At 45.3% G+C, this 24,352-nt stretch overlaps 1 protein-coding gene across 1 annotated transcript; it reads left to right on the forward strand.

Annotated features, from left to right (window-relative positions):
- The first annotated feature begins 110 nt into the window (after positions 1-110).
- On the forward strand, positions 111-22,516 carry LOC142464563 (olfactory receptor 8D1-like). The gene is made up of 2 exons (XM_075567932.1): positions 111-177; positions 21,609-22,516. Exons 1-2 carry the CDS (start codon positions 111-113, stop codon positions 22,514-22,516), a joined length of 975 nt encoding a protein of 324 aa, XP_075424047.1.
- Positions 22,517-24,352: the final 1,836 nt, after the last annotated feature.

Here is a 24,352-nt window from a genome sequence, read left to right on the forward strand (position 1 = left end):
ATGGTGATGTCCTACTGTGACTCAAACTACCCCACTAGGGTCTATCCAAAACCCTTGGTGTATGGAATGTGTGAAGGGATGGGGGAGCACAGCGTAAGGAATGGTGGAGTATGATTGTGTTATCTCCCTATGATGTTCAGTGGCGTCCTGACACCCTTAGAGTGTCCTCAGAAGGAGGTTTGTGCTCCTAAGAGGTGGGTTAAGACTTAGGTGGGTGAACCGAGTCTATGGATGTAACATGTATGAAAAATTAATCAATAAAATGAAAACTTACACGGCCTTGTGTAAGTTGTATCCCATCAAGGTTTCTTTTGCAGTCTTATCTTCCTTCTGGATGATCCTTCCTGTTTCGTTATGGTCTTCTCTTTCTGTCCCTTCTTCTTGCTGTGGTCTTGATGTTTGTCGTTGGACGAATCCTCACACTGGTTCTCCTCTCATATGGGTGTAAACATAGGTGAGAAAGTAGTTAGACACATACGCATACAAATATCAATTCGAAGGGGGGCAATGAGGCAGTATCATCAGGTGTATCGGTATAAGATGATTATTATTCACTCACACGGCCTAATGTGAGTGCTGACTTATACTGGTATCTTGCAAGCACCCGTGCAGTTCACAGGTCTACAGTTCAAAGGTCCCTTACAGGACAAAGACAGAGGGATGGTAAGGGGAGGATGTGTCAATAAATCAAAATACTCACACGGGCCAGTGTGAGTACACACTGATAATGGTATCTTGGAGGCTCCAAAGGGTGATGGAAAGGCCCCTAGGGGCTAGGTCCCGATAGTGAGGCACTGATAGGACACTAAGCACAGGGGTAATGAATTTTATTTGAGACAAACTAGCATACACTAGTGAACAGGTACATATATAATGAAATAAAAATTAAAAATTGAAACCGAGGAGCATCTAATGCTTCTGGGGGGATTAAAAAAGGGGCAGCTAGGGGAAGCAGACGGTGGTTAGTGGATGAAAGTCTCTGTACTCCGCGTCCGGATAGAGGGATTCCACAGCACCTCCGGTTCCTCTCAGATTGCTGCAGGCTATGGTTCCAAGTAGAAGAGCTCTTCTACTTGGAACCATAGCCTGCAGCAATCTGAGAGGAACCGGAGGTGCTGTGGAATCCCTCTATCCGGACGCGGAGTACAGAGACTTTCATCCACTAACCACCGTCTGCTTCCCCTAGCTGCCCCTTTTTTAATCCCCCCAGAAGCATTAGATGCTCCTCGGTTTCAATTTTTAATTTTTATTTCATTATATATGTACCTGTTCACTAGTGTATGCTAGTTTGTCTCAAATAAAATTCATTACCCCTGTGCTTAGTGTCCTATCAGTGCCTCACTATCGGGACCTAGCCCCTAGGGGCCTTTCCATCACCCTTTGGAGCCTCCAAGATACCATTATCAGTGTGTACTCACACTGGCCCGTGTGAGTATTTTGATTTATTGACACATCCTCCCCTTACCATCCCTCTGTCTTTGTCCTGTAAGGGACCTTTGAACTGTAGACCTGTGAACTGCACGGGTGCTTGCAAGATACCAGTATAAGTCAGCACTCACATTAGGCCGTGTGAGTGAATAATAATCATCTTATACCGATACACCTGATGATACTGCCTCATTGCCCCCCTTCGAATTGATATTTGTATGCGTATGTGTCTAACTAGTTTCTCACCTATGTTTACACCCATATGAGAGGAGAACCAGTGTGAGGATTCGTCCAACGACAAACATCAAGACCACAGCAAGAAGAAGGGACAGAAAGAGAAGACCATAACGAAACAGGAAGGATCATCCAGAAGGAAGATAAGACTGCAAAAGAAACCTTGATGGGATACAACTTACACAAGGCCGTGTAAGTTTTCATTTTATTGATTCATTTTTCATACATGTTACATCCATAGACTCGGTTCACCCACCTAAGTCTTAACCCACCTCTTAGGAGCACAAACCTCCTTCTGAGGACACTCTAAGGGTGTCAGGACGCCACTGAACATCATAGGGAGATAACACAATCATACTCCACCATTCCTTACGCTGTGCTCCCCCATCCCTTCACACATTAATATATACAGTGCAAGGCTAAAATCCCCAATGGAGAGACGGCAGAGAGTATTGACCAGAAGATATAAGTCTCTCAACTAGGATAAATTATCCTTATACAGGGGGAACATAGGACATATAACTAGAACATTAATATATACAGAAAGTGGATCAGGTTATATCTAGTTAGACACACTACATAGGAGACATCCTAAAGCCAATAATTGTTTTGGTATAGAGCCTTATATACTAGAGTAGCAAAGCCATGAGTATTGCCCAAAAGAATGCATCTACGTATAAATCACATATATAATTCAATACCATATAAGTATAGCATCCACTCTCAGTTGAAATGCTGATGATATCAGATGGTGGTACCATTATATATCTATAACATCTAAGCAGATATTGACAGTCTGTAGGGATATATGTCCCCAGCGTGGAATAAACTCTCTTCAAATGTATATATATAGTGACATATGAATGTAAAATACTGTTGGTATATAGTATTTTAGTCAAGTAGTACAGTATTCATAGGAAAAATAGGGAAACCCCAGTTATCGAGGCCACTAGCCAGGCACTATGGAGTGTGTCTAGGAAAGAAGGTTTGACGCCTGTATAAAGGTGATGCAGGTAATAAGGCAATAATAGGGTATCTCCGATACTAACAAGGGGAGTAGGGTACTGGAAAACCGGTTAGAGGTACAAGGGGACACCTCACAAGGGGGCGCCCCCAAGTAAATCACGGCCCGGCTACCAATATAACCTCACCTGTCTCCCCTGTGTACCGCGTGGAGGTCCCTTAAAAGCCGTTCCTGTTTGTGGCTGCAAGCTTGATCCGGAGGCTCTGTATACTAGGATTCCGCTTGCTGGCGTCTGCGTGCTCCAACCGGATATGACGTCACAGGTGAAAAAAGTAGATTACTTCCGAAGTTCACAGCACCTTCACTCAGCCAGTCGTATGAATGTAAAAAACTTTATTAGCAACCAGCAATGTACAACAGCTTTTTGAAAAAGTCCTGGCTTGGACGAAACGCGTCAGAGTGATCATGCTGTTGTACATTGCTGGTTGCTAATAAAGTTTTTTACATTCATACGACTGGCTGAGTGAAGGTGCTGTGAACCTCGGAAGTAATCTACTTTTTTCACCAGTATTCATAGGATACTGTCATATACCTCTAGATATACAATTAGAGGTAGATGGTTAATGGCTATGAGTAGCTATATATATGTAGCCATGTATAAAAATGGTATACAGCTCTTTCGCACGCTGGCAGTAAACCTGGTAAGTATGCAGGGTTGCCAGCAACAATCATGGAGGTTTGCCCTCACAACCTGGTGAGGTGTCATATGTACACAAGGGAAGTGACAACATGCTCTGTGTCCACTACTAGTGACACAGAGGTGAGTCTGTTCTCTGAGTCTATATAAGACACAGGACTGCCAAAAGTTTGTGTGTTAACCAGGAGAGACATGTGGAAGTTCAAGTCTGGAAAAATATATATATATTTTTTGTTATTTTTGTTTTGTTTCCAGACATGTGTGCCTGCATAAAAATTCTTGTTATTCTGCTATTCTATCGGTACTGTAACTTTTTAATGCGACACCGGTCATTCACATGCTTTATGTGATTTTTATTGATTTGGCGGTGTGGGGATCAAAACATTATAATGACCAGTTGGAAATATGTCTTTGAACTACAGTACAGCTAATCCTTCATGCAGCATTACCCCCTCCCACCCTCCCACCGCAGACACACACAATTCTCAAGGATTTCAACTTCTTATCGACACCTCTCGCAAACCATTCATTTTCAAATGCTTGGCTTTGTAATTTTAATCGTCCCGAGCCTGGTGTCACATCTCTGCACCTGCGTGTAATCCTCTTTGGGAAGGGACCTAGTTGATGATTAATGCGCATGCGTGTATAACTTCCCATTCATGTGGAAGTTCAAGTCTGAAAAAAATGTATATATTTTTTTGTGGTTGTTTTTTTTGTTTCGTTTCCAGACATGTTCCTGCATAAAAATTCTTGTTATTCTGATATTCTATTGGTACTGTAGCTTTTTAATGCGACACTAGTCATTCACATGCTTTATGTGATTTTTATTGATTTGGGAGTGTTGGGATCAAAACATTATGATGACCTGTTGGAAATATGTCTTTGAACTACAGTACAGCTAATCCTTCATGCAGCTTTACCCCCCTGCCCCCCGCAGACACACACAAGGCTCAAGGATTTCAACTTCTTATCGGCACCTCTCGCAAACCATTCATTTGCAAATGCTTGGCTTTGTGCTTTTAATCGTCCCGAGCCAAGCCTGGTGTCACATCTCTGCGCCTGCATGTAATCCTCTTTGGGAAGGGACCTAGTTGATGATTAATGCGCCTGCGTGTATAACTTCGCATTCGTGTGGAAGTTCAAGTCACACACAAGGCTCAAGGATTTCAATTTCATATCGACACCTCTCGCAAACCATTCATTTGCAAATGCTTGGCTAATCCATTATGCTAATCCATTATGATGTCTCATCCATCCACCCCCCCCCCCCCAATCCTTTGAGGCTTTGTTTACGGTAACGCATGCGCACTTGTAATAAACCCTTCTCGAATTGAGTATGTTAATCTGATTTGCCAATGAATAAAAATGTAACCGATGAATAAAAATGTAAGCCTTCTTGAAGAATCCCCCCCACACACATTCACATTGAATTTTAAAAAATGAGATTATGATTATCGTGAATGTAATGAAATATTTATTTTATTTTATCAGGAATAAAAAATACAAATAATCATTTTCAGTGTTTGTCTTCTTTGTACACATACAGTGGTGTACTGTAGTTCTTCTGTCAGTTGAAATTTGAGGGCTGGTGCATTATCATGGAAGAATGAAAAATACAAATAATCATGAATAATGCACATTTATAATAATAAAAACAGTACTACAAATTTTTAGTCTTTCTCTTGTTCGTCATGGCCACATTGCATTCTGTAGTTCATTGAGAGAGGGGGGTTTTGTGTAAATCATGACTGTACAGTAGATACACTATACACACAGTTCACACAATTTACACATGATACCCCTCCTCCCCCCACCCGTCCTTTTGTAGTGCAGCCAGCTGTCTCTGAAAAGGAAAGAAAAAATTAGTACAGTTAAGTGCATATAATTGCATTGTGTACTATAAAACTACTCCATATTGGACTACTGTATGCAGTTACTACTGTCACACTACTGTATACTGGAACTACTGTACTGTAAAATAATTTGTAACAAGATTGGTAGTGCAGCTCTCTCTGAAAATTAAAAATTAGTGCAGTAAAGTGCATGCTGTATACTGTAAAACAATCTGTGCCATCCTTGCCTATATCATACTGTACTTGGTGTGCCTGTACTTACCATACTACAGTACAGTACTGTACCATACTACCTTCCTGATGCTTGCCCATTACGCTCTATCACAATGGGCAAAACAGTCGCAATATGGTCGATATATTTATTACATCGTTCCCCGGTGAGCACATTGTTCCAAAAACTCATTATGCCATTCGCCAACTCATCCCTTTTTGAGGGTTTCACCACTTTTCGGATATGGTCCTTCAGCTGATGCCAGACCATTTCGATAGGATTGAAGTCTGGCGATCTGTCATTTTAGGGGGAAAAAAGGAGAATTAGTTAAAGAGATACACAGTAAACAGTGGGAAAAAATGAGACACAGTTACCGTACTTACTCTGCTGGCGTCTTCACCCAGTTGATACCGCAGGCAAGAATATGCGCAGTTGACGCGGTGTGCTTCGGATCGTTGTCCTGGTAGAAACGGTGACCATCTGGGAATTCACGTGTGATGTATTCCACAATCTCATTCACTATTTGCTCTTGGAAAAAAGCTTTATTCATGATTCCTGTAACAAGAAAAGAAAAGTGCTCAAAATAATGCACACTACAGTAGTACAGTACAGTGCTTAAGGCTACAGCATGTGACTTTTTGCATTATTATACTGTACTATCAAAGATGACGATGCATCCTGGTCCACGACTAGAGATGGCACCCCACACATGCATCTTCACTGGGTGTTTTGGACGCGGCTTCATAGATATGCGTCTTTTGTGGAATGCAAAGGTGGCAAATCTCTCCAGAGATACAGTATACTCGTCAGTAAAGATGCAAAAGTGCCTGGACCACTCTATTTATCTTGTTGACGTCCCTTATCATAGGGTACGCTCTGTAATGACAAGGAATAATTTTATAGGTACAGTACAGTTTATTAAACCACACTTTTCACCTCCTGTACTGTACAGTACTAACGTCACACGTCCATATTTCCATCCAATTCTGCGTCTCATCTTCTTAATGCTGGTCTCTGATATGGTTAGATTGTGATTATTCTGCAGAGTGTCTTTGACCCTTAAGGCACTCTTCTCATCATTCTCTTCACTTATTCGGTCAACCAGAACAGTCGTCTCCATACAGTTTAAAGGAAAAACAACAATACATTACAGTAGGCCACAAGTACAGGTACAGTACAGTAAATAATTTATGCTCAGGCCTACAGTATGGCCAAATATATATATATTACTTTAATATAATAGTTGTACTGTATAAATATACAGCGATAACAATAATAATAGATAGATACTGTATAGAATAGAGTTATTTAAATATACAGCGATAACAATAATAAAAGATACAGTAGATACTGTATAGAATAGAGTTATATAAATATACAGCGATAACAATAATAATAGATACAGTAGATACTGTATAGAATAGAGTTATATAAATATACAGCAATAACAATAATAATAGATAGATACTGTATAGAATAGAGTTATATAAATACAGTATACAACGGTACTTTATGTGTGTGTGTGTGTCATAATGTGAGTAAACTGTGTACGGAAATGAAGTGGGTAAGGGAAACTCCCTTAATTGGATGCTCTATATCAATCCAGTGCAATCATTCATTTATGCATATCTTTGCTTGTAAAAACACTTGGCACAGGGTATCTATCATCCTTAATACTGACATCAGTGATATTCAAAGTCCATACTATATAAGAGGGACAGCCAAAGCACAGCAACCACAGTACATGAGATGGGGGGAGAGAGAGCCGTCTAACCTGTCCGGTGAGTATGTGGCTCTACCCGGCGGTCCCACAGTGGGTGGGCTAAAATCAACCTCCCATAGTCCCAACTAGAAGGGTAGTGTACTCACTTCTTTCTTCTTCTGTGGCTGAATTCCGCTGTGTTTCCCTTGCTGGAGGTTTGGATGGCCCCTGTGCCGTTGCGTGCCTCGGTCCCACGTTGAAGCAGAGTAGAAGGAGAATCGGACGAGCACTGCTGTGAAAGAAGGCTGGAGGCAGGGTGCAGCAAAAAATAACTTTATTCAGGCATACAAGCCCAGGTAAAACCACACGAGGAGGATCCTCTGATGCGTTTCGTCCTTATGGGACTTTGTCAAAGAGTGTACTGTGTACTGAAATGGGGGGTTGTGAGTGCGTGAGTCATAATGAGTAATAATGAAGTGAGTGACAATTACTTTACAGTATACAGTACTTACGCGGTAGTTACCGTTGGTGTCCTCTTGACTTTTTTGGTCTTACCGTGGGCATGATAGCTCACAGTTGCTGCCGGTACAACGAGGCCAGAAGTACTTAGCCAGCGTTGAATATCCGCAATTCATTGTCCTCTCGTGTACAGCTCCTTTATTCTCATGCTGAGATCTTTAGAAATCTTTTTAACAGGCATCGCTGTGTGTAGAAAGAAATACAAGCACCAGAATGTATATTCGATGTTTAGTCGATGTGTATTCAATGTTCAGTGAATCCACAAAATGGATGGTGTATTTATACTTTAATGAGTCACATTAGAGTACGCCCACTTTTATCACCTGCACCTCGTTGCCATGCATAAAAGGTGACACACATTGCATAGACTCCCACTCGATGATCTGTATCTGAACTTGCCCTTGTCCAGATAATGCATTGTGCTTCCATGGATCAACCCCGATTCTACGGATGCAGGAACCCACTCGCCTCTGCCATGTCTGTCATGCAGAAAAAGCGAAAAGCGGCAGCCGTTTCCAATTAAAGCCCAAAGCGAAAGGCTAAGGCTAATAAAGAAAACCTTCTGACGACACCAAAGACTACAGGTAAGGCTTTAAAGAAGCCTTATTATGTCAAGAAGAAATTCGGTGATGTACACTCAAAGCAAAACTAATGGTCACCTTCTCCATCAGCCCTCGTCGCCGCTGCTGCTTCTCTCCCGGAAAGACAGAGGACACCTTCTCCATCAGCCCTCGCCGCCGCTGCCGCTTCTCTCCCGGAAACCCAGAGGACACCTTCTCCATCAGCCCTCGCCGCCGCTGCCGCTTCTCTCCCGGAAACCCAGAGGACACCTTCTCCATCACTCCTCGACGACTCTGTCGCTTGTCTCCCGGAAATCCACAGGGCACCTTCTCCATCACTCTTCAACGACTCTGGTGTTTCTCTCCCGGAAATACACAGGACACCTCCTCCATCACTCCTCGACGACGCTGCTGCTCATCTCCAGGGAACCCCCATCTCATCCTCTTATGCACCCATCCACCCAGATGTCCACAGCACCCCATGCACAAGATCCAGCTCGTTAGACCGCATGCTGAATGGGTTAAGTGTCGATATCCCTGGGAACTCTATGCTGGGAAAGATAGATCTTCTTTTAGAGACCATGCTAAATATGGATCAACGGATGGAGAAGATGGATCAACGGATGGAGAAGATGGATCAACGGATGGAGAATATGGATCAATGGATGGAGAAGATAGAGACTGACATAGCGGGGATACATAATTTGCTTGGAGTTCATGCCCCTGTATCTCGGACGCCGGAGCAGGAGGTGGCATGGATGGGATGAATGGGACCTTCAACCTGCCATCACCAAGCGCACCACCTCCATCAGAAGAATATGTGTTCATGTATGCCGTTGACGAGGATGACATGACAACCCCGTCAAGACCACGCCAGGAGACAACACTGACAAGGCAACCAAGACAGGAGGAAAGCATCCTACCAGACAACCCACCCTTGCCTGCCGTCACAAGCACACCCGCTCCAAGAAGAACACCCGCTCCCAGAATCCAACCCACATACGCTTGCATTGAGACGGTGCCCGACATCATCCTGCGCGAGCTGCCCCAGCCACTCAGGGAGAAGTATATGTTTACAAGTGCTGGTATACCCCAGAGGCATGCCATGTTAATTTTCAAGCACCACGTGCCCTACCCGGTGTACTGCGGATGGGCCCACAATGTAAACTACGAAGGGAATCGCGACAAAAAGGCTCTTCCTGAAAATGTAAGAAAGACTATTGTGGAGGAATTGCAGCGCTATTTTACAATTACCGATCCTTTAATGAAAATCGTGCGAGACTCCATTAATGGCATTTTGCGGCATACAAGGCATCGGCACTGGAAGAACAATCTGCTGGGGATCGAATTCGCTTCGTGATTGGTCGTCTGTTAAAATGTTGATTAATTTCTGACTTGTTCATTGTTTTAAATTGTATTCTAATATGTTTTTAATTACAGTACACCGGAAATGTTTTTTTACTTACAGTACTCCACCAATAAAAATAATGTTGATTGTTGTAGATTGTATTCATACTGTCAATGTTTTTACTGTACTTGGACACTGTAGACGGACGTTCACAAAGGTACACAATTAGGAGGCTTTATAATGTGAAATTATAATAGGCTTTATTGTGCCTGTTCCTTTTCATCAGGAAATTATCCAAACACAGGGGGGGGAACAAAGCTTCCATTCACTTGGGAGTATTTCTAGTGAAATCCTATGCAATTAGTTCACATCTCCATTAGTTAAGCATGTCTCGCAGCCCCAAAACATACTGTATAGCATGAAAATAAGCAGATATAAGCAGTCTCTTAATAATGAAAGTCTTATCTGTTAGTTTCTGTAGAGTAAGCTTCTCTGCTCTCCTGGAACTGCACCCGTGCGTGCACAGAAAATATCAGCATCCAGGTTTAGAAGTCTTATTTGGTGTCTTGCAATCAGCTATGCTGGGCAGAGCTCAAGACATGTGCTGTCTCCAAAGGTCAGCTCTCAGTCAGAGCTAAGGAGTCACTTCCTGTGTCAAAGGCAGGCTTTTGTAAGCAATCTAATCAGGCAGGTGGTGTTTAGTAATTAACTACCACACTGCTAGATTAAAGGCACATTACTCAACAGGGATAAGTCCCCTGTTACATACCTCCCCTGTTTGTGGGAAGCTCGGGCTTACCACGGCCAAAGCTCATCCTTCCACTCTCATTCGAGATCTTTCTGTGACTTGAATGAGAGTGGATGGAGGAAGAGAACCTTCTGTCCCGCTGGGATTGGAGCCCTTTCTCCAGTTTATTTTTGTCTCCTCCCGAAGATGATTGATATCAGCACTCCTCAGTCGCTCGAGGAGGACTTTTTCCACGTAAAGTCTTTTTATCGCGTGCGCGGTCTTGAGATTTCTGTTGCGTCGGGCACTCCTCTTTTTGTAGACAAAGTGTATGGCAACAGTTGTAGAGCAGTTAGGACTAGCCCTTAGAGTTTTCTGCTCTTGAAGTGGTCTTTCTGCAGCTTCTCCACACCACGGAGTCGCCAGTTCAGCTTCTTCAGCTAAGGTTTCTTCTGGCTTTGATTCTGCACTCCTACCTCTGTTTGTTGCCTGTTGGGCAGCTGTAGGTTTGGCTAGTGCTTTCTTTGGTGGCTCAAACTTCGTAATTTTGTTTTGAAGTTGCGTGGAGTCCCCAACTCTCACTGTACCCTTGTACTTACGGGCCTTAGTTACTGTGGGATACTGGTGCTTGGGCAGAGCCAATACCTTTTTCCGTATTGGAGGAATCTGTATCAGAGTCTCCTTCATATTCTGGAGCTCTGTAATTTTTGTCGGCAAGGTTGCCGCTGCGTCTGTTTTCTCCTTGGTGTACTGACTCAAGGGAATGGAACAGTCTCTCTGTCTCTCCAGCTCTTGCTCCAATTTCTGAGCCTTCTCACGCTCCCTTTCATACAGAGTCACCTGGTATCGAAGCTCCGCTTCCAACGATGCTCTGAAGACATGCAGCGTGGCCTTTAGATCCTCATACTGCTCTGTGGGGACGTACTGGGTATTCAGACGTTCCTGCAGCGCTTGTACCTCTTTAGCAGCCTGGAGTTTTTCTTCCTGTAGCGTTTGCTGCTTCTCCTCAGCATACTGGAGGTGTGTACGCAGACCTTGCAGTTGGTTCTTCAGTCGGTGCTCTGCGTCAAACTTTTCCTTGACTTCTTCTGTTAACTGAAAATTTTCTTCTTTCAATTTTAAGTTTTCTCTTTTTAATCTTGAACTTTCTCCTTTTTCAGTCTCTGTATTGTTCAGGGCCTCTTTGCAGTCCTCCTTCCATTTACGCACATCTGCTTTGAGAATTACAATCTCAATGGTGTGAGACTTCCTTCTCTAGGTTGAGGGTCTGAAGCTCCTTCTGAGAGACTTTGAGATCTGTTTCAAGATTACCAATAGTTTCTTTAGCAATGTCCAGCTCCTCAGTGAGACTGTGTAGTTCCTTTCTGGAAACTTCCAGGTCTGTGCGGCAGCTGTTGGTCTCATGATGTGAGGCATCCAGTGCTCTGCGGAGTATCTGAACCTCTTTCTGAGATACGTCCACCTCTATCCGGACACTGTTGACCTCCTGTTGTGAGGCATTCAGCTCTATGCGAAGAGTGTGAACCTCTTGCTGGAAGACTGTCATCTGCTTCAGTGCCTCCTCATACTTCCGCTTTAGCGTAGCCACCATTTTATCAGATTGGCTCTGCTTTTCCTCCATGGTGGAAATAGTAGCCTTTGCAGTACCTAGCTCAGTCTTGAGATCCTCCAATTCGGTCTTGGCCGCAGAGTAAATTGCGAGCACAGTCTTCTGTAGCTCAGCATTATTTTTTCTCTCCCTTTCCAATTCTTCACAGAGTAGATCACAGTCATGCCTGGCAGCTTGCAGTGCATCTCAGGGCTGGTCAAGGGATCGTCACTCACTGGCTCCGACTCCACTTCCCTGGGATGGTTGGCCGAGAGTTCCTCACTGTTGGCACCGGACAGACACTTCTTTGGGGTACACGACTTCTGCCTTGGGCCCTTTGGATATTCGGTTACCCGCGGGACGAATTCTCCATTTTCTCTAGGCTGCAGGGCAACTCGGTCCCCCTTTTCCTCCACAGGATCTGCGGACGTGTCTGTTCCTTCCACGGAAAGTGAAGAACTGCTTTTCTTTTTCCGCCTTTTTGATTTGGATGACACCGTCCCTTCAGGGATATTGGGGTCTCCATCTTCATTTGAAATTTTAGCAGCTTCATTATATATGCCAGGCTTTTCTTGCAGCTGCTTTAGCTGACAGAAATATTTGGTGATCCACTGCTCCCGCTCTGTCTCCTGCTGATCATATTCGTCATCAAAGGGAGCGGTCTTTTCTGCTCGTGCCGAGTTCAGGCACCCCCACCATTCTTGGGGTGTTTTGTGGGTGTGATTCGGTTCAGGTTATCCGTAAGAGATGTCTTCCTCTTTATTGGACTGGAAGGGCCACTCTTCCGTGGGGTAGGGTTCATTATAGGAACGCTGCATCTTGTCCTCCATTTTTAGGCTATCAGATGTAATTTTCTTCCTGACCTCAGGAGGCGCTATTGCAGCTGTTGCCACTGTCTTTGCTAGAACCCCCAATTGTGGTAGTCCTACAGATGGGCATATTTTGCTTGTAGAGGTCATAGCTCTCACAGGCATCTCTGTAGACTTTTCTTTCTTGGGTAATTTTTTTTTCAATATCAGCAGTACTGTGCATTAATTTTCTTTTATCAGGTATACAAAATGTGCAGTTGCTAGGTAAAAAAAAGTCTATTTGCTATACACCATTTACTTGCTAGGTGAAATACCTCCGCTTCAGCAACAGAATTTGTTTTTTAGCCCGAGTTCAGTAATTTTCAGTCTTATCTTTGGGTATTATGGCATTCACACTTCACACTTTGGGTGTCTGTTTTGCTCCCAAGATAATAGGCATACTTTTTTACTTGCAGAAAAAAAAACATTCTTTGCAGTGGACTAAACACTCAGCAATTGGCTTTGAAAAACCTTTTCCTTTATAGGGCAATTTTACACTCAGCATTTGTTTGCTAAAAATTCCCCTGCTTCAGCACAGTCTTGAATCAATTTTCACACTTTTCTGCATATACTCCATTCACAGCTGGTAGCCCTATGCGGTGTGGCAACCTTTATTTGCAAAATCAGTACCACTCGTGGGTCACCATCTGTATTCACTGCTTCAGTGACACTTTTGAAAACAACAAACACCTATCCCTTTTAAGGGCTGACTCACTTCTTGAACCCTGACTATGGCTGGAAGGCAAAACCCCTATTTCAATGACCATATTACGCTTTGTGATAGGCAAATAAAGTTTTAGCTGCTTCAGCAGTCTCTTTCCTCTTGGGATTGGGGCAAAGAGTCCATCTGTGGTTTTGTAAGTTTCAATGCAGTGTAAGTTTCAGTGGTGTGTCCCTTTAACTCTGATCTCTGCAAAAAATTTCACATAAAAATCTCCGGTCCTTTTTAACTACAAGGACACTTCTTGTCCCACCTCGGACACCATATGTAGACGGACGTTCACAGAGGTACACAATTAGGAGGCTTTATAATGTGAAATTATAATAAGCTTTATTGTGCCTGTTCCTTTTCATCAGGAAATTATCCAAACACAGGGGGGTGAACAAAGCTTCCATTCACCTGGGAGTATTTCTAGTGAAATCCTATGCAATTAGTTCACATCTCCATTAGTTAAGCATGTCTCGCAGCCCCAAAACATATAGCATGAAAATAAGCAGATATAAGCAGTCCCTTAATAATGAAAGTCTTATCTGTTAGTTTCTGTAGAGTAAGCTTCTCTGCTCTCCTGGAACCGCACCCGTGCGTGCACAGAAAATATCAGCATCCAGGTTTAGAAGTCTTATTTGGTGTCTTGCAATCAGCTATGCTGGGCAGAGCTCAAGACATGTGCTGTCTCCAAAGGTCAGCTCTCAGTCAGAGCTAAGGAGTTACTTCCTGTCCCAAAGGCAGGCTTTTGTAAGCAATCTAATCAGGCAGGTGGTGTTTAGTAATTAACTACCACACTGCTAGATTAAAGGCACATTACTCAACAGGGATAAGTCCCCTGTTACAAACACCATTAATGTTTTTTTACTCACAGTACTCCACCAATAAAAATAATGTTGATTGTTGTAGATTGTATTCATACTGTCAATGTTTTTAATGTACTTGGACATCATTAATGTTTTTTTACTTACTGCACCCATCAATAAAATAAATTGCTGCTTTTTTAAAATATACCTGTATGTTTGTACTTACTGGACACCATTAATGTTTTTTTACTTACTGCACCCACCTGTAAAAATGTACTGTACTACTGTATACAGTTCCATGAGGCATACTGTACAGTACTGTACTGTACAGTATACTGTAGGCATGCACATTACAGTACATCAAAACACATTATCGGTATTTGTATTATTATTACAGCAGAACACACATACTGTACTGTAATACATGTACAGAATAAATGCATACTTTTTATTTTTGGGGTTTATTATACAGTACAGTATGTAAAAAAGTATGTAAAAAAGCTCAGCTATTCTATCCTAATCAATAAAAATGGCACTGATTCAGATTCAGCAGTGTGAAAGCATCATTACAAAAAGCGATATTATCCATCGAAATCCCTCCATTTGCCGTTCTCAGCCTGATGACAAAGTTTCTTTTCTGAGGAAGAAAAATAAAAGTATTACTGTAATGGTTAGTTCAAACTAGTCAGTCCCCTAAAGAAGTTCCCACAGTCAGTCCCCGCAGTCCCCTCTGTCAGTCCCAACAATTATTTTCTCGGGGGGGCGTCTCTTGTTCACATACACACATGTGCCTAGATGTGATGAGACGCATATGTGTTTCAACAAGGTTCCAATGCGCATGCGCCTAGCTGTCCACCAATTGTTCAGTATCTACTGTAGAAGCTGCTCAGCCAATGATATTGCTGGACTACATTTTGTCGAATTGTGACTAAAAGAACTAAATAACCATAAGCAAAGCAGGAGAATCACTTTACTGTGCATTGATATTGATATGGTAAAAAAATAATTACATACGGCAGCTGTACCCACCATAGACTTTGCCATTCGGTTGGCGCCGAGCCACTGCCAGTCCCGTAGTCTTGATTATACATGTACTGTAGTTGACAGGTGACAGCGGGCCTGCTACACCTGTAGTTGACAGCTGATGAAGCTGGAAATCGCTTTGGTACATGCAAGCTTCCTGGTATATGTACGTGAAATCCTGCTCAGGCTGCAGGTATCCAGGCGGGGGCAGATAGCAAGGGTTGCCGGTCAGCAGGTTTTCACAGACGGTCGGACCGTTATTGGAAGCCGGTGCTGGTGCTGGCGCATTGCTTGCCTGGGACTGATGATTCTTGGTTGGTTTTACCATGACCTTTCGCCTTTTGAACTCTCCATGATCAAAGTTACTGGAAAATTCAGGGGCAACACACCAATACCCTCCTCCTGTATTGATCCTGGGTGCAGGAGCAATACGAAAAAAACGTGCATCGATGCATAACTTTTTCCTTATTGCACGCTTCCACCCATGAGCATCTGGTAAAAATTTGTAAAAGTCATAATTTTCGATAAAATATTGATACATTTGACCATCTGTGGCCATCTTATCATCTGCTGAACTAATTGCTGACCATATTAAATAAGTGTACGTTAGGTTGGGCTTTTTGAACACGGACTGCAGTGGTGTACTCATCTCTGGACTTCTCTGGACAATGGAATAGAACACCAGACACTTTGCATTTAGTTTTTAATATGAAACGTCTAAATAGATACAATGTTGTACAACTTCTTCAGTACCAAGGTCAATTCACAAAGGACCACTGTGGTATTTTTTAAACACCTCCAAGTCGACACATTACTGAAGCGCATGCGCATTACAATTCATGAATATCTGCCACCTGGCGGATACGCGAAGAATTGCAACCAATTAAATCCGAACCATTCTCATTAAACAGATCAAGCGCGGGTGATGCCGGCATGATTGCGACATGAATACGGCATGAACGCCTCATGAACGCCGCATGAACGCGGCGAAGTGTGTGGCATTCGGAAAAAGTAACCGGAAAATATCGGGGAAGTGTTAAAATAAAAGGGGCCGCGGCTGTATGTGCATTAAAGGGGATGAGTTTAAACTGCCTGATCCTACTCATTACCTACACTGAGCCTGGGTCAGAACAATTATATATAAAGACATTGCATTACATTAGCTAAACAGGGTTATACATTAAATATAAAGACATTGAATGAACAGATAAAGATAAAATAAGTTATATTGTTACCTTAGTAATATAAGGATACATTGTAGCTGCTGAGATACACTGACTGAAACAGTTATTATGTTAGTCACCCAATCAGCATTTTGACAGGTTTATAACAGTAGCACCCAATAATTGCTAGCTTAGGTAAAGATGTAGAATTATACATTGTCACATGCTTTACATATAAAAATAATAGTACAAAATAAAATAAAAAGTTGGAAAGTGGTATTGCTGCTTTAACAAATAGATAAGATGATCTGGAACAGTAAACCTCAATATATTTTACAGGGTGGAAACTGTGTTTACTGTGCACCTCAATCCCACTGGCACAATATTTGGTGAGGAGGCCCCAAGAGAGGCAGCAAAGAACAAATATAATAGGCAAAATGAATGCTATGTCTGCTTAGTGAGTTTCATCCTTCTCTTGGAACAATTTCAGCATAAAGTGCTACTCCAGATTTCTGCAGATTTTCTTCTGGATGATTGGACTCAACCTTTTTCAAGCTATTGTTTGAAATATTCTGATTTCTTTGAAGGACATCATATGCTTTGCACCTAGTGTGCCTTTCATTCCTAAAACTCCAATCTGTGCCGTAATTGTGTTTGTTGAACCTGAAATTATATGCTTCTATGTAGACCTTTTGGTGGTAAATATGCATTGTTGATACATTGATAGATTGTCTTTGGACCTTTAAAATACAGCCTTGAATGTTCGAAGGTTAATCTATAGAACTGTGAATGATGGAGAGCTGTCCACTGCTTTTTACTAACAAACGGTACACTTTCATGAGTAAAGTGTTACTCGTGTATTTTTTACTGAATCAAGTTCCAGCGCTTAATTACATACATGACAAAAACATTATTTTTCTGAGCAATTTCAATATATATATATTTTTTATTTTTTTTTAATTAAATTCGCTTTTGGTACTGTATATATAACTGTCATAAAATCCTACTATTAGCATAAGAGAAGATTGAAATCCATAAAAAGTGTATGGTCTTCTAGACTCATGTCTATGTTATTTTGTATTGTCCAAGCTTCTATTTAAATCTATAATGTATTTACAGTCAAACAGGCAGCAGGTCTTAGCTAATAGGAATTTGGATATTCCACCTCTAACTTGTTGTTAAAGTTGAAAAATCCATGAAGCCCAATGAGTAAATAACAATGCAGTGGGTTAATCAGACCCGTGTTGTGGAATTCACTATCCTCGGTTTCCCTGGGCTTATGACAGCACCTGTTTTCTCATTCCTCATCTTGCTGATCATCTACATCAGGCCTGCACAACTCGTAAAGTGCGAAGGGCCGAACTGCTCCAAGGAAAAATAAATTGGGCCGCACGGGTAAAATCATCATCATCATCATCATCATCTCTCCTCCAGCACCCATCATCATCCTCATATCTCCCCCAGAACCCAACACTATCAACCATTGCGATACTCCCCATCTATCTCTCATACCCCCATCTCTCCCCCTCACCCACACACAATACACCCCTCCACATCAAACACACAATACCCCCCTCCACATCAAACACACAATACCCCCCTACACCCCACACACATCCCACCACCCCCTGCAGCTCACATCCCTCCCCCCTGCAGCTCACATCCCTCCCCCCTGCAGCTCACATCCCTCTGCCCCCTTGCACCTCACATCCCTCTGCCCCCTTGCACCTCACATCCCTCCCCCCTGCAGCTCACATCCCTCTGCCCCCTTGCACCTCACATCCCTCTCCCCCCTTGCACCTCACATCCCTCTCCCCCCTTGCACCTCACATCCCTCTCCCCCCTTGCACCTCACATCCCTCTCCCCACTTGCACCTCACATCCCTCTCCCCCCCTGAACCTCACATCCCTCTCCCCCCTTGCACCTCACATCCCTCTCCCCCCTTGCACCTCACATCCCTCTCCCCCTTGCACCTCACATCCCTCTCCCCCCTTGAACCTCACATCCCTCTCCCCCCTTGCACCTCACATCCCTCTCCCCCTTGCACCTCACATCCCTCTCCCCCTTGAACCTCACATCCCTCTCCCCCCCTGAACCTCACATCCCTCTCCCCCCCTGAACCTCACATCCCTCTCCCCCCTTGCACCTCACATCCCTCTCCCCCCTTGCACCTCACATCCCTCTCCCCCCCTTGCACCTCACATCCCTCTCCCCCCCTTGCACCTCACATCCCTCTCCCCCCCTTGCACCTCACATCCCTCTCCCCCCCCTTGCACCTCACATCACTCTCCCCCCCTTGCACCTCACATCACTCTCCCCCTTGGGTGGGTGACAGTGACTGGGTGACAGTGACTGGGTGGGACACAGTGACTGGGTGGGTGACAGTGACTGGGTGGGTGGGTGACAGTGACTGGGTGGGTGACAGTGACTGGGTGGGTGACAGTGACTGGGTGGGTGGGTGACAGTGACTTGACAGTGACTGGGTGACAGTGACTGGGTGGGTGGGTGACAGTGGGTGGGTGGGTGGGTGACAGTGACTGGGTGGGTGACAGTGACTTGACAGTGACTGGGTGGGTGGGTGATAGTGACTGGGTGGGTGACAGTGACTGGGTGGGTGACAGTGACTGGGTGGATAGGTGGGTGACAGTGACTGGGTGGGTGACAGTGACTGGGTGGGTGACAGTGACTGGGTGGGTGACAGTGACTGGGTGGGTGACAGTGACTGGGTGGGTGACAGTGACTATGACAGTGACTGGGTGGGTGGGTGACAGTGACTGGGTGGGTGACAGTGACTGGGTGGGTGACAGTGACTGGGTGGGTGACAGTGACGGGGTGGGACACAGTGACTGGGTGGGAAGAGTGACTGGGTGGGACACAGTGACTGGGTGGGACACAGTGACTGGGTGGGTGACAGTGACACTGACAGTGACTGGGTGGGTGGGTGACAGTGACTGGGTGGGTGGGTGACAGTGACTGGGTGACAGGGTGACAGTGACTGGGTGGGTGGGTGACAGTGACCTTGACAGTGACTGGGTGGGTGACAGTGACTTGACAGTGACTGGGTGACAGTGACTGGGTGGGTGGGTGACAGTGGGTGGGTGGGTGACAGTGACTGGGTGGGTGACAGTGACTTGACAGTGACTGGGTGGGTTGGTGATAGTGACTGGGTGGGTGACAGTGACTGGGTGGGTGACAGTGACTGGGTGGATAGGTGGGTGACAGTGACTGGGTGGGTGACAGTGACTGGGTGGGTGACAGTGACTGGGTGGGTGACAGTGACTATGACAGTGACTGGGTGGGTGACAGTGACTGGGTGGGTGACAGTGACTGGGTGGGACACAGTGACTGGGTGGGACACAGTGACTGGGTGGGAAGAGTGACAGGGTGGGACACAGTGACAGGGTGGGACAGTGACTGGGTGGGTGGGACAGTGACTGGGTGGGTGGGACAGTGACTGGGTGGGTGGGACAGTGACTGGGTGGGTGACTGGGTGGGTGACAGTGACACTGACAGTGGGTGGGTGGGTGACAGTGACTGGGTGGGTGGGTGGGTGACAGTGACTGGGTGGGTGACACTGACTGGGTGGGTGACAGTGACTGGGTGGGTGACAGTGACTGGGTGGGTGGGTGACAGTGACTGGGTGGGTGGGTGACAGTGACTTGAGAGTGACTGGGTGACAGTGACTGGGTGGGTGGGTGACAGTGACTTGACAGTGACTGGGTGACAGTGACTGGGTGGGTGACAGTGGGTAGGTAGGTGACAGTGACTGGGTGGGTGACAGTGACTTGACAGTGACTGGGTGACAGTGACTGGGTGGGTGGGTGACAGTGGGTGGGTGGGTGACAGTGACTGGGTGGGTGACAGTGACTTGACAGTGACTGGGTGGGTGGGTGATAGTGACTGGGTGGGTGACAGTGATTGGGTGGGTGACAGTGACTGGGTGGATAGGTGGGTGACAGTGACTGGGTGGGTGACAGTGACTGGGTGGGTGACAGTGACTGGGTGGGTGACAGTGACTGGGTGGGTGACAGTGACTGGGTGGGTGACAGTGACTATGACAGTGACTGGGTGGGTGACAGTGACTGGGTGGGTGACAGTGACTGGGTGGGTGACAGTGACGGGGTGGGACACAGTGACTGGGTGGGAAGGTGACAGGGTGGGACACAGTGACTGGGTGGGAAGAGTGACAGGGTGGGACACAGTGACAGGGTGGGACAGTGACTGGGTTGGTGGGACAGTGACTGGGTGGGTGACTGGGTGGGTGGGTGACAGTGACACTGACAGTGGGTGGGTGGGTGACAGTGACTGGGTGGGTGGGTGACAGTGACTGGGTGGGTGACAGTGACTGGGTGACAGGGTGACAGTGACTGGGTGGGTGACAGTGACTGGGTGGGTGACAGTGACTGGGTGGGTGACAGTGACTGGGTGGGTGGGTGACAGTGACTGGGTGGGTGGGTGACAGTGACTTGAGAGTGACTGGGTGGGTGGGTGACAGTGGGTGGGTAGGTGACAGTGACTGGGTGGGTGTCAGTGACTTGACAGTGACTGGGTGGGTGGGTGACAGTGACTTGGGTGACAGTGACTTGGGTGACAGTGACTAACAGTGACAGTGACTTACCTTGACCCGGGTGGGTGCAGGTTGCCGCCGGACGCTTGCTCCTCCTGCCCCCGATATCCCTGCGGCAGCTGCCTGGGACGGGAGGTGGGCTTGGGGGCGCGGGTTGGGGGAAGGGGGTGGAGGAGGGCACGGGAGGTGAGCTCGTGGGGGACGCGAGAAGGTGGCCGCGGAGGGAAGCGGTGAGAAGCAGGCCGCTGGAGGAGCTGAATTATTTAATTATTACTTCCCCCTCCGGCCCACGTTGGGAGCAGGGGGGGGGAGCGGGCCCGCAGAGGAGCTGCATGTTGCTTCCCCTTCCGCCCCGCGTTGGGAGCAGGGAAGGGGGAGGGGAGCGGGCACGCAGAGGAGCTGCGTGTTGCTTCCCCCTCCGGCCCACGTTGGGAGCAGGGGGGGGAGCGGGCCCGCAGAGGAGCTGCATGTTGCTTCCCCTTCCGCCCCGCGTTGGGAGCAGGGAAGGGGGGGGGGACGGAGCGGGCCTAGCGCATGCGCGCCGGGACCGCAGGGAATTGGCGCCATTTTTTTTTCAAAGTTTTTTTTTTTTCAAAGTTTTTTTTTTTTTTCAAAAAATTTTTTTTTCAAAGTTTTTTTTTTTTTTTTTTAAATCTCATCGAGGGCCACACAGAGAGGCCAGGCGGGCCGCATGCGGCCCGCGGGCCGCGTGTTGTGCAGCCCTGATCTACATCTTCAACGTGGTTGGAAACACCCTTATCATTATAGTAACCAGGAAGGACCCTCATCTCCACAAGCCCATGTACTTCTTCCTTGGTAATCTCTCCTTGGTGGACATCTCTTTTACTACAGTCACCTTACCCAAAATGTTGGCCATCTTCATCTCTCAGAAAAAGACCATCTCCATTGCTGGGTGCATGACTCAGATGTATATTTTCTTAGCAGTTGGAGTCACTGAGTCTTTTCTCCTTGCAGTAATGTCTTATGATCGCTATGTTGCCGTTTGCAATCCTTTAAAGTATACGCTTATCATGAGAAGTGGATTTTGCATTCTTATGGTCGTGGACTGTTGGCTTTGTGGCTTCCTCAGTGTTCTCCTCCCAGTTACTATAATCTCCAGGTTGCCCTTTTGCCAATCTCATGTCATCAACCATTTTTTCTGTGACATTTCACCTGTAATTCAGCTTTCTTGCAGTGATATTCATCACCTAGAGATGCTCATTTTCTTCAGAGCAGCTATTGTCATCCTGGGACTCTTTTCAGTCATCCTGATGTCCTATGTGTGCATCTTACTGAAAATTCTACATATCTCATCAGCCACCGGTAAGAAGAAGACTTTTTGCACATGTGCTTCACACCTCACTGCTGTTCTTATTTATTTTGGCACTATCATTTTCATGTACATCCGACCCAAGTCCAAAAGTAACCTGGATCTGGATAAACAATCATCTGTGTTTTATTCTGTTATAATCCCTATGCTAAACCCCCTGATTTACAGCCTCAGGAACATTGAAATAAAGAATGCTTTGAGGAAATTACTCAGAATAAAGCTTCTTTTCCCATCACTTTAATAGCCACTACTGTTGATTTTAGTTTCTGGATAAGAATGTATAATATTACCATTGAACTCACCTGCTACTATAGGTTTGTAATTAAAATAACTATTCTACCGAAAGCAAGAAGATGCCAAACAGATGCAATTTTCAGAAGGTTTGCTCTCTATCTAGCCACAATGTTAAGTTACTTTATGTATCTAATTCGCTTGTTGCATGTATTTGGCACATTTGTGTGGCAAGGAGGACTCCCTGATAAAGTGCGATCACACACGAAACGCGTAGGAGTGTTATACCCTCCGTTTTTTAAACGGTTACTTTAATAAATTGATTTTTTATTATTCTCTTGACCCTGCTCTCTGTTTTGCTGTGCGCTACACTACAAACTTTTGGATATCTCTGGACTTCATACCGGCTGCACGCTTGAGGAGACACTATTGGGGAGGATAAAGTGAGTACTTGAATGGTTTCTATTCTGAGGACTATCCCAATGAGGAGGGGAGGGGTATAGTTGATGTACCACTCACGACCTTCAGGGAAACATTTGTTCTTCACCACAGAGAATCCCATCAGACCCACCACTGACTTTTATCTTTGATATAATTCTACCGTGGATTTATATGCTCCATATGTCTGTGTCTCCTGACCATCATACAATGATCATCATCATATTTTGGACCTAGTACTTGAGCACCTGGAGCACTGACACACACCGTTTTGTTACCAGATAGTCTGCTTTTTGCTTTTTACTTCATAAAGTAGAAAATACTAGTTGTGGTGCCTAATATTTACCCATTTATTGGAGGAATGAAAAAGAAAACATTCCGTAGCTGATAACTGCAAGTGAAGGAGCCAACCTATTTCTATGTCCTATATAGAACAGCAAAGGCTACAAAGTTAATCCTGAGTTTGTGATTACAAAACAAAGATCATTTATGGAGAAGTGAGTACAACCAGGTGTACGTCTGGGGAAGTTATTTATTTCTAAAAAATGTTTTACCAGGAAGTAATACATTGAGAGTTACCGCTCGTTTTCGAGTATGTCCTGGGCACAGAGTTATACTGTCAGGGTCTCCTAGACCTCCTGCCTATCCATAGTTCTTCTTTGTCCACTGGGTGTGCTGCTGCCTTCGGTTTCCTCTGGGTTCCTCTGTCTGTCTGTCTGTCTGTCTTCTTGTTGCTCCTCTCTCTGTCTTATAGCTCTGCTTCCTGTTTGTTTCCCTTGCCTTTGTTTTGAGTCAGACTCCTATTGCACATGCCTCTGTCTTTGATCCTGATCTGTTCCTGTATTGATTCTGTTCTTAGTAAAGGCCCTTGCTTGTAATCTGGCTTGTCCCTGTTTGTTCCCTAGTCTCAGTCCCTGCTCCCCGTCTCAGTCCCTGCTCCCAGACCTGTTCCTGCACCCCTGTCCTGTTCCAGTCTCCTCGTTGCCGACCTCTGCTTGTTACCCGACTTCGCTATCTGCCGCCTGCCTCGGACCCCTGCTTGTTAACCGACTTCGCTATCTGCCGCCTGCCTCGGACCTCTGATTGTGACCCCTTCTACGCTCCTGCTGTGCCGGCCACCGAGATCCTACCCGCCACAGGAGTCTCCATGACAAATACATAGTTACATTAAGTGAAAAGGGTTATACATTATATACAAGGCATTGCATGCACAGTAGGAGATCATATATTATAGCCGTATGTAACAGCTACAGACCAGATTAAAATGTGAGACAGCTTCAGTTTTGAAAGAACATAGACGGGTGGCGGCTGTGAGAGTCTCCAGTAGATTGTTCCAGTTGTGACGTGCACGGTAAGAGAAGGAGGAGCGGCAGGATACTTTGTTGAACTTTGAGACCATGAACAGTCT

The sequence above is a fragment of the Ascaphus truei genome, chromosome 13 (assembly GCF_040206685.1).
Source record: "Ascaphus truei isolate aAscTru1 chromosome 13, aAscTru1.hap1, whole genome shotgun sequence".
Taxonomy (NCBI): Eukaryota; Metazoa; Chordata; class Amphibia; order Anura; family Ascaphidae; genus Ascaphus; species Ascaphus truei.

Coding starts and splice junctions, on each gene's coding strand:
- LOC142464563 (XM_075567932.1), top strand. CDS start 111: ATGATTGTGTTATCTCCCTATGATGTTCAGTGGCGTCCTGACACCCTT. Junction 178..21,608: donor TAGAGTGTCCTCAGAAGGAG/GTTTGTGCTCCT, acceptor AATCTCATCGAG/GGCCACACAGAGAGGCCAGG.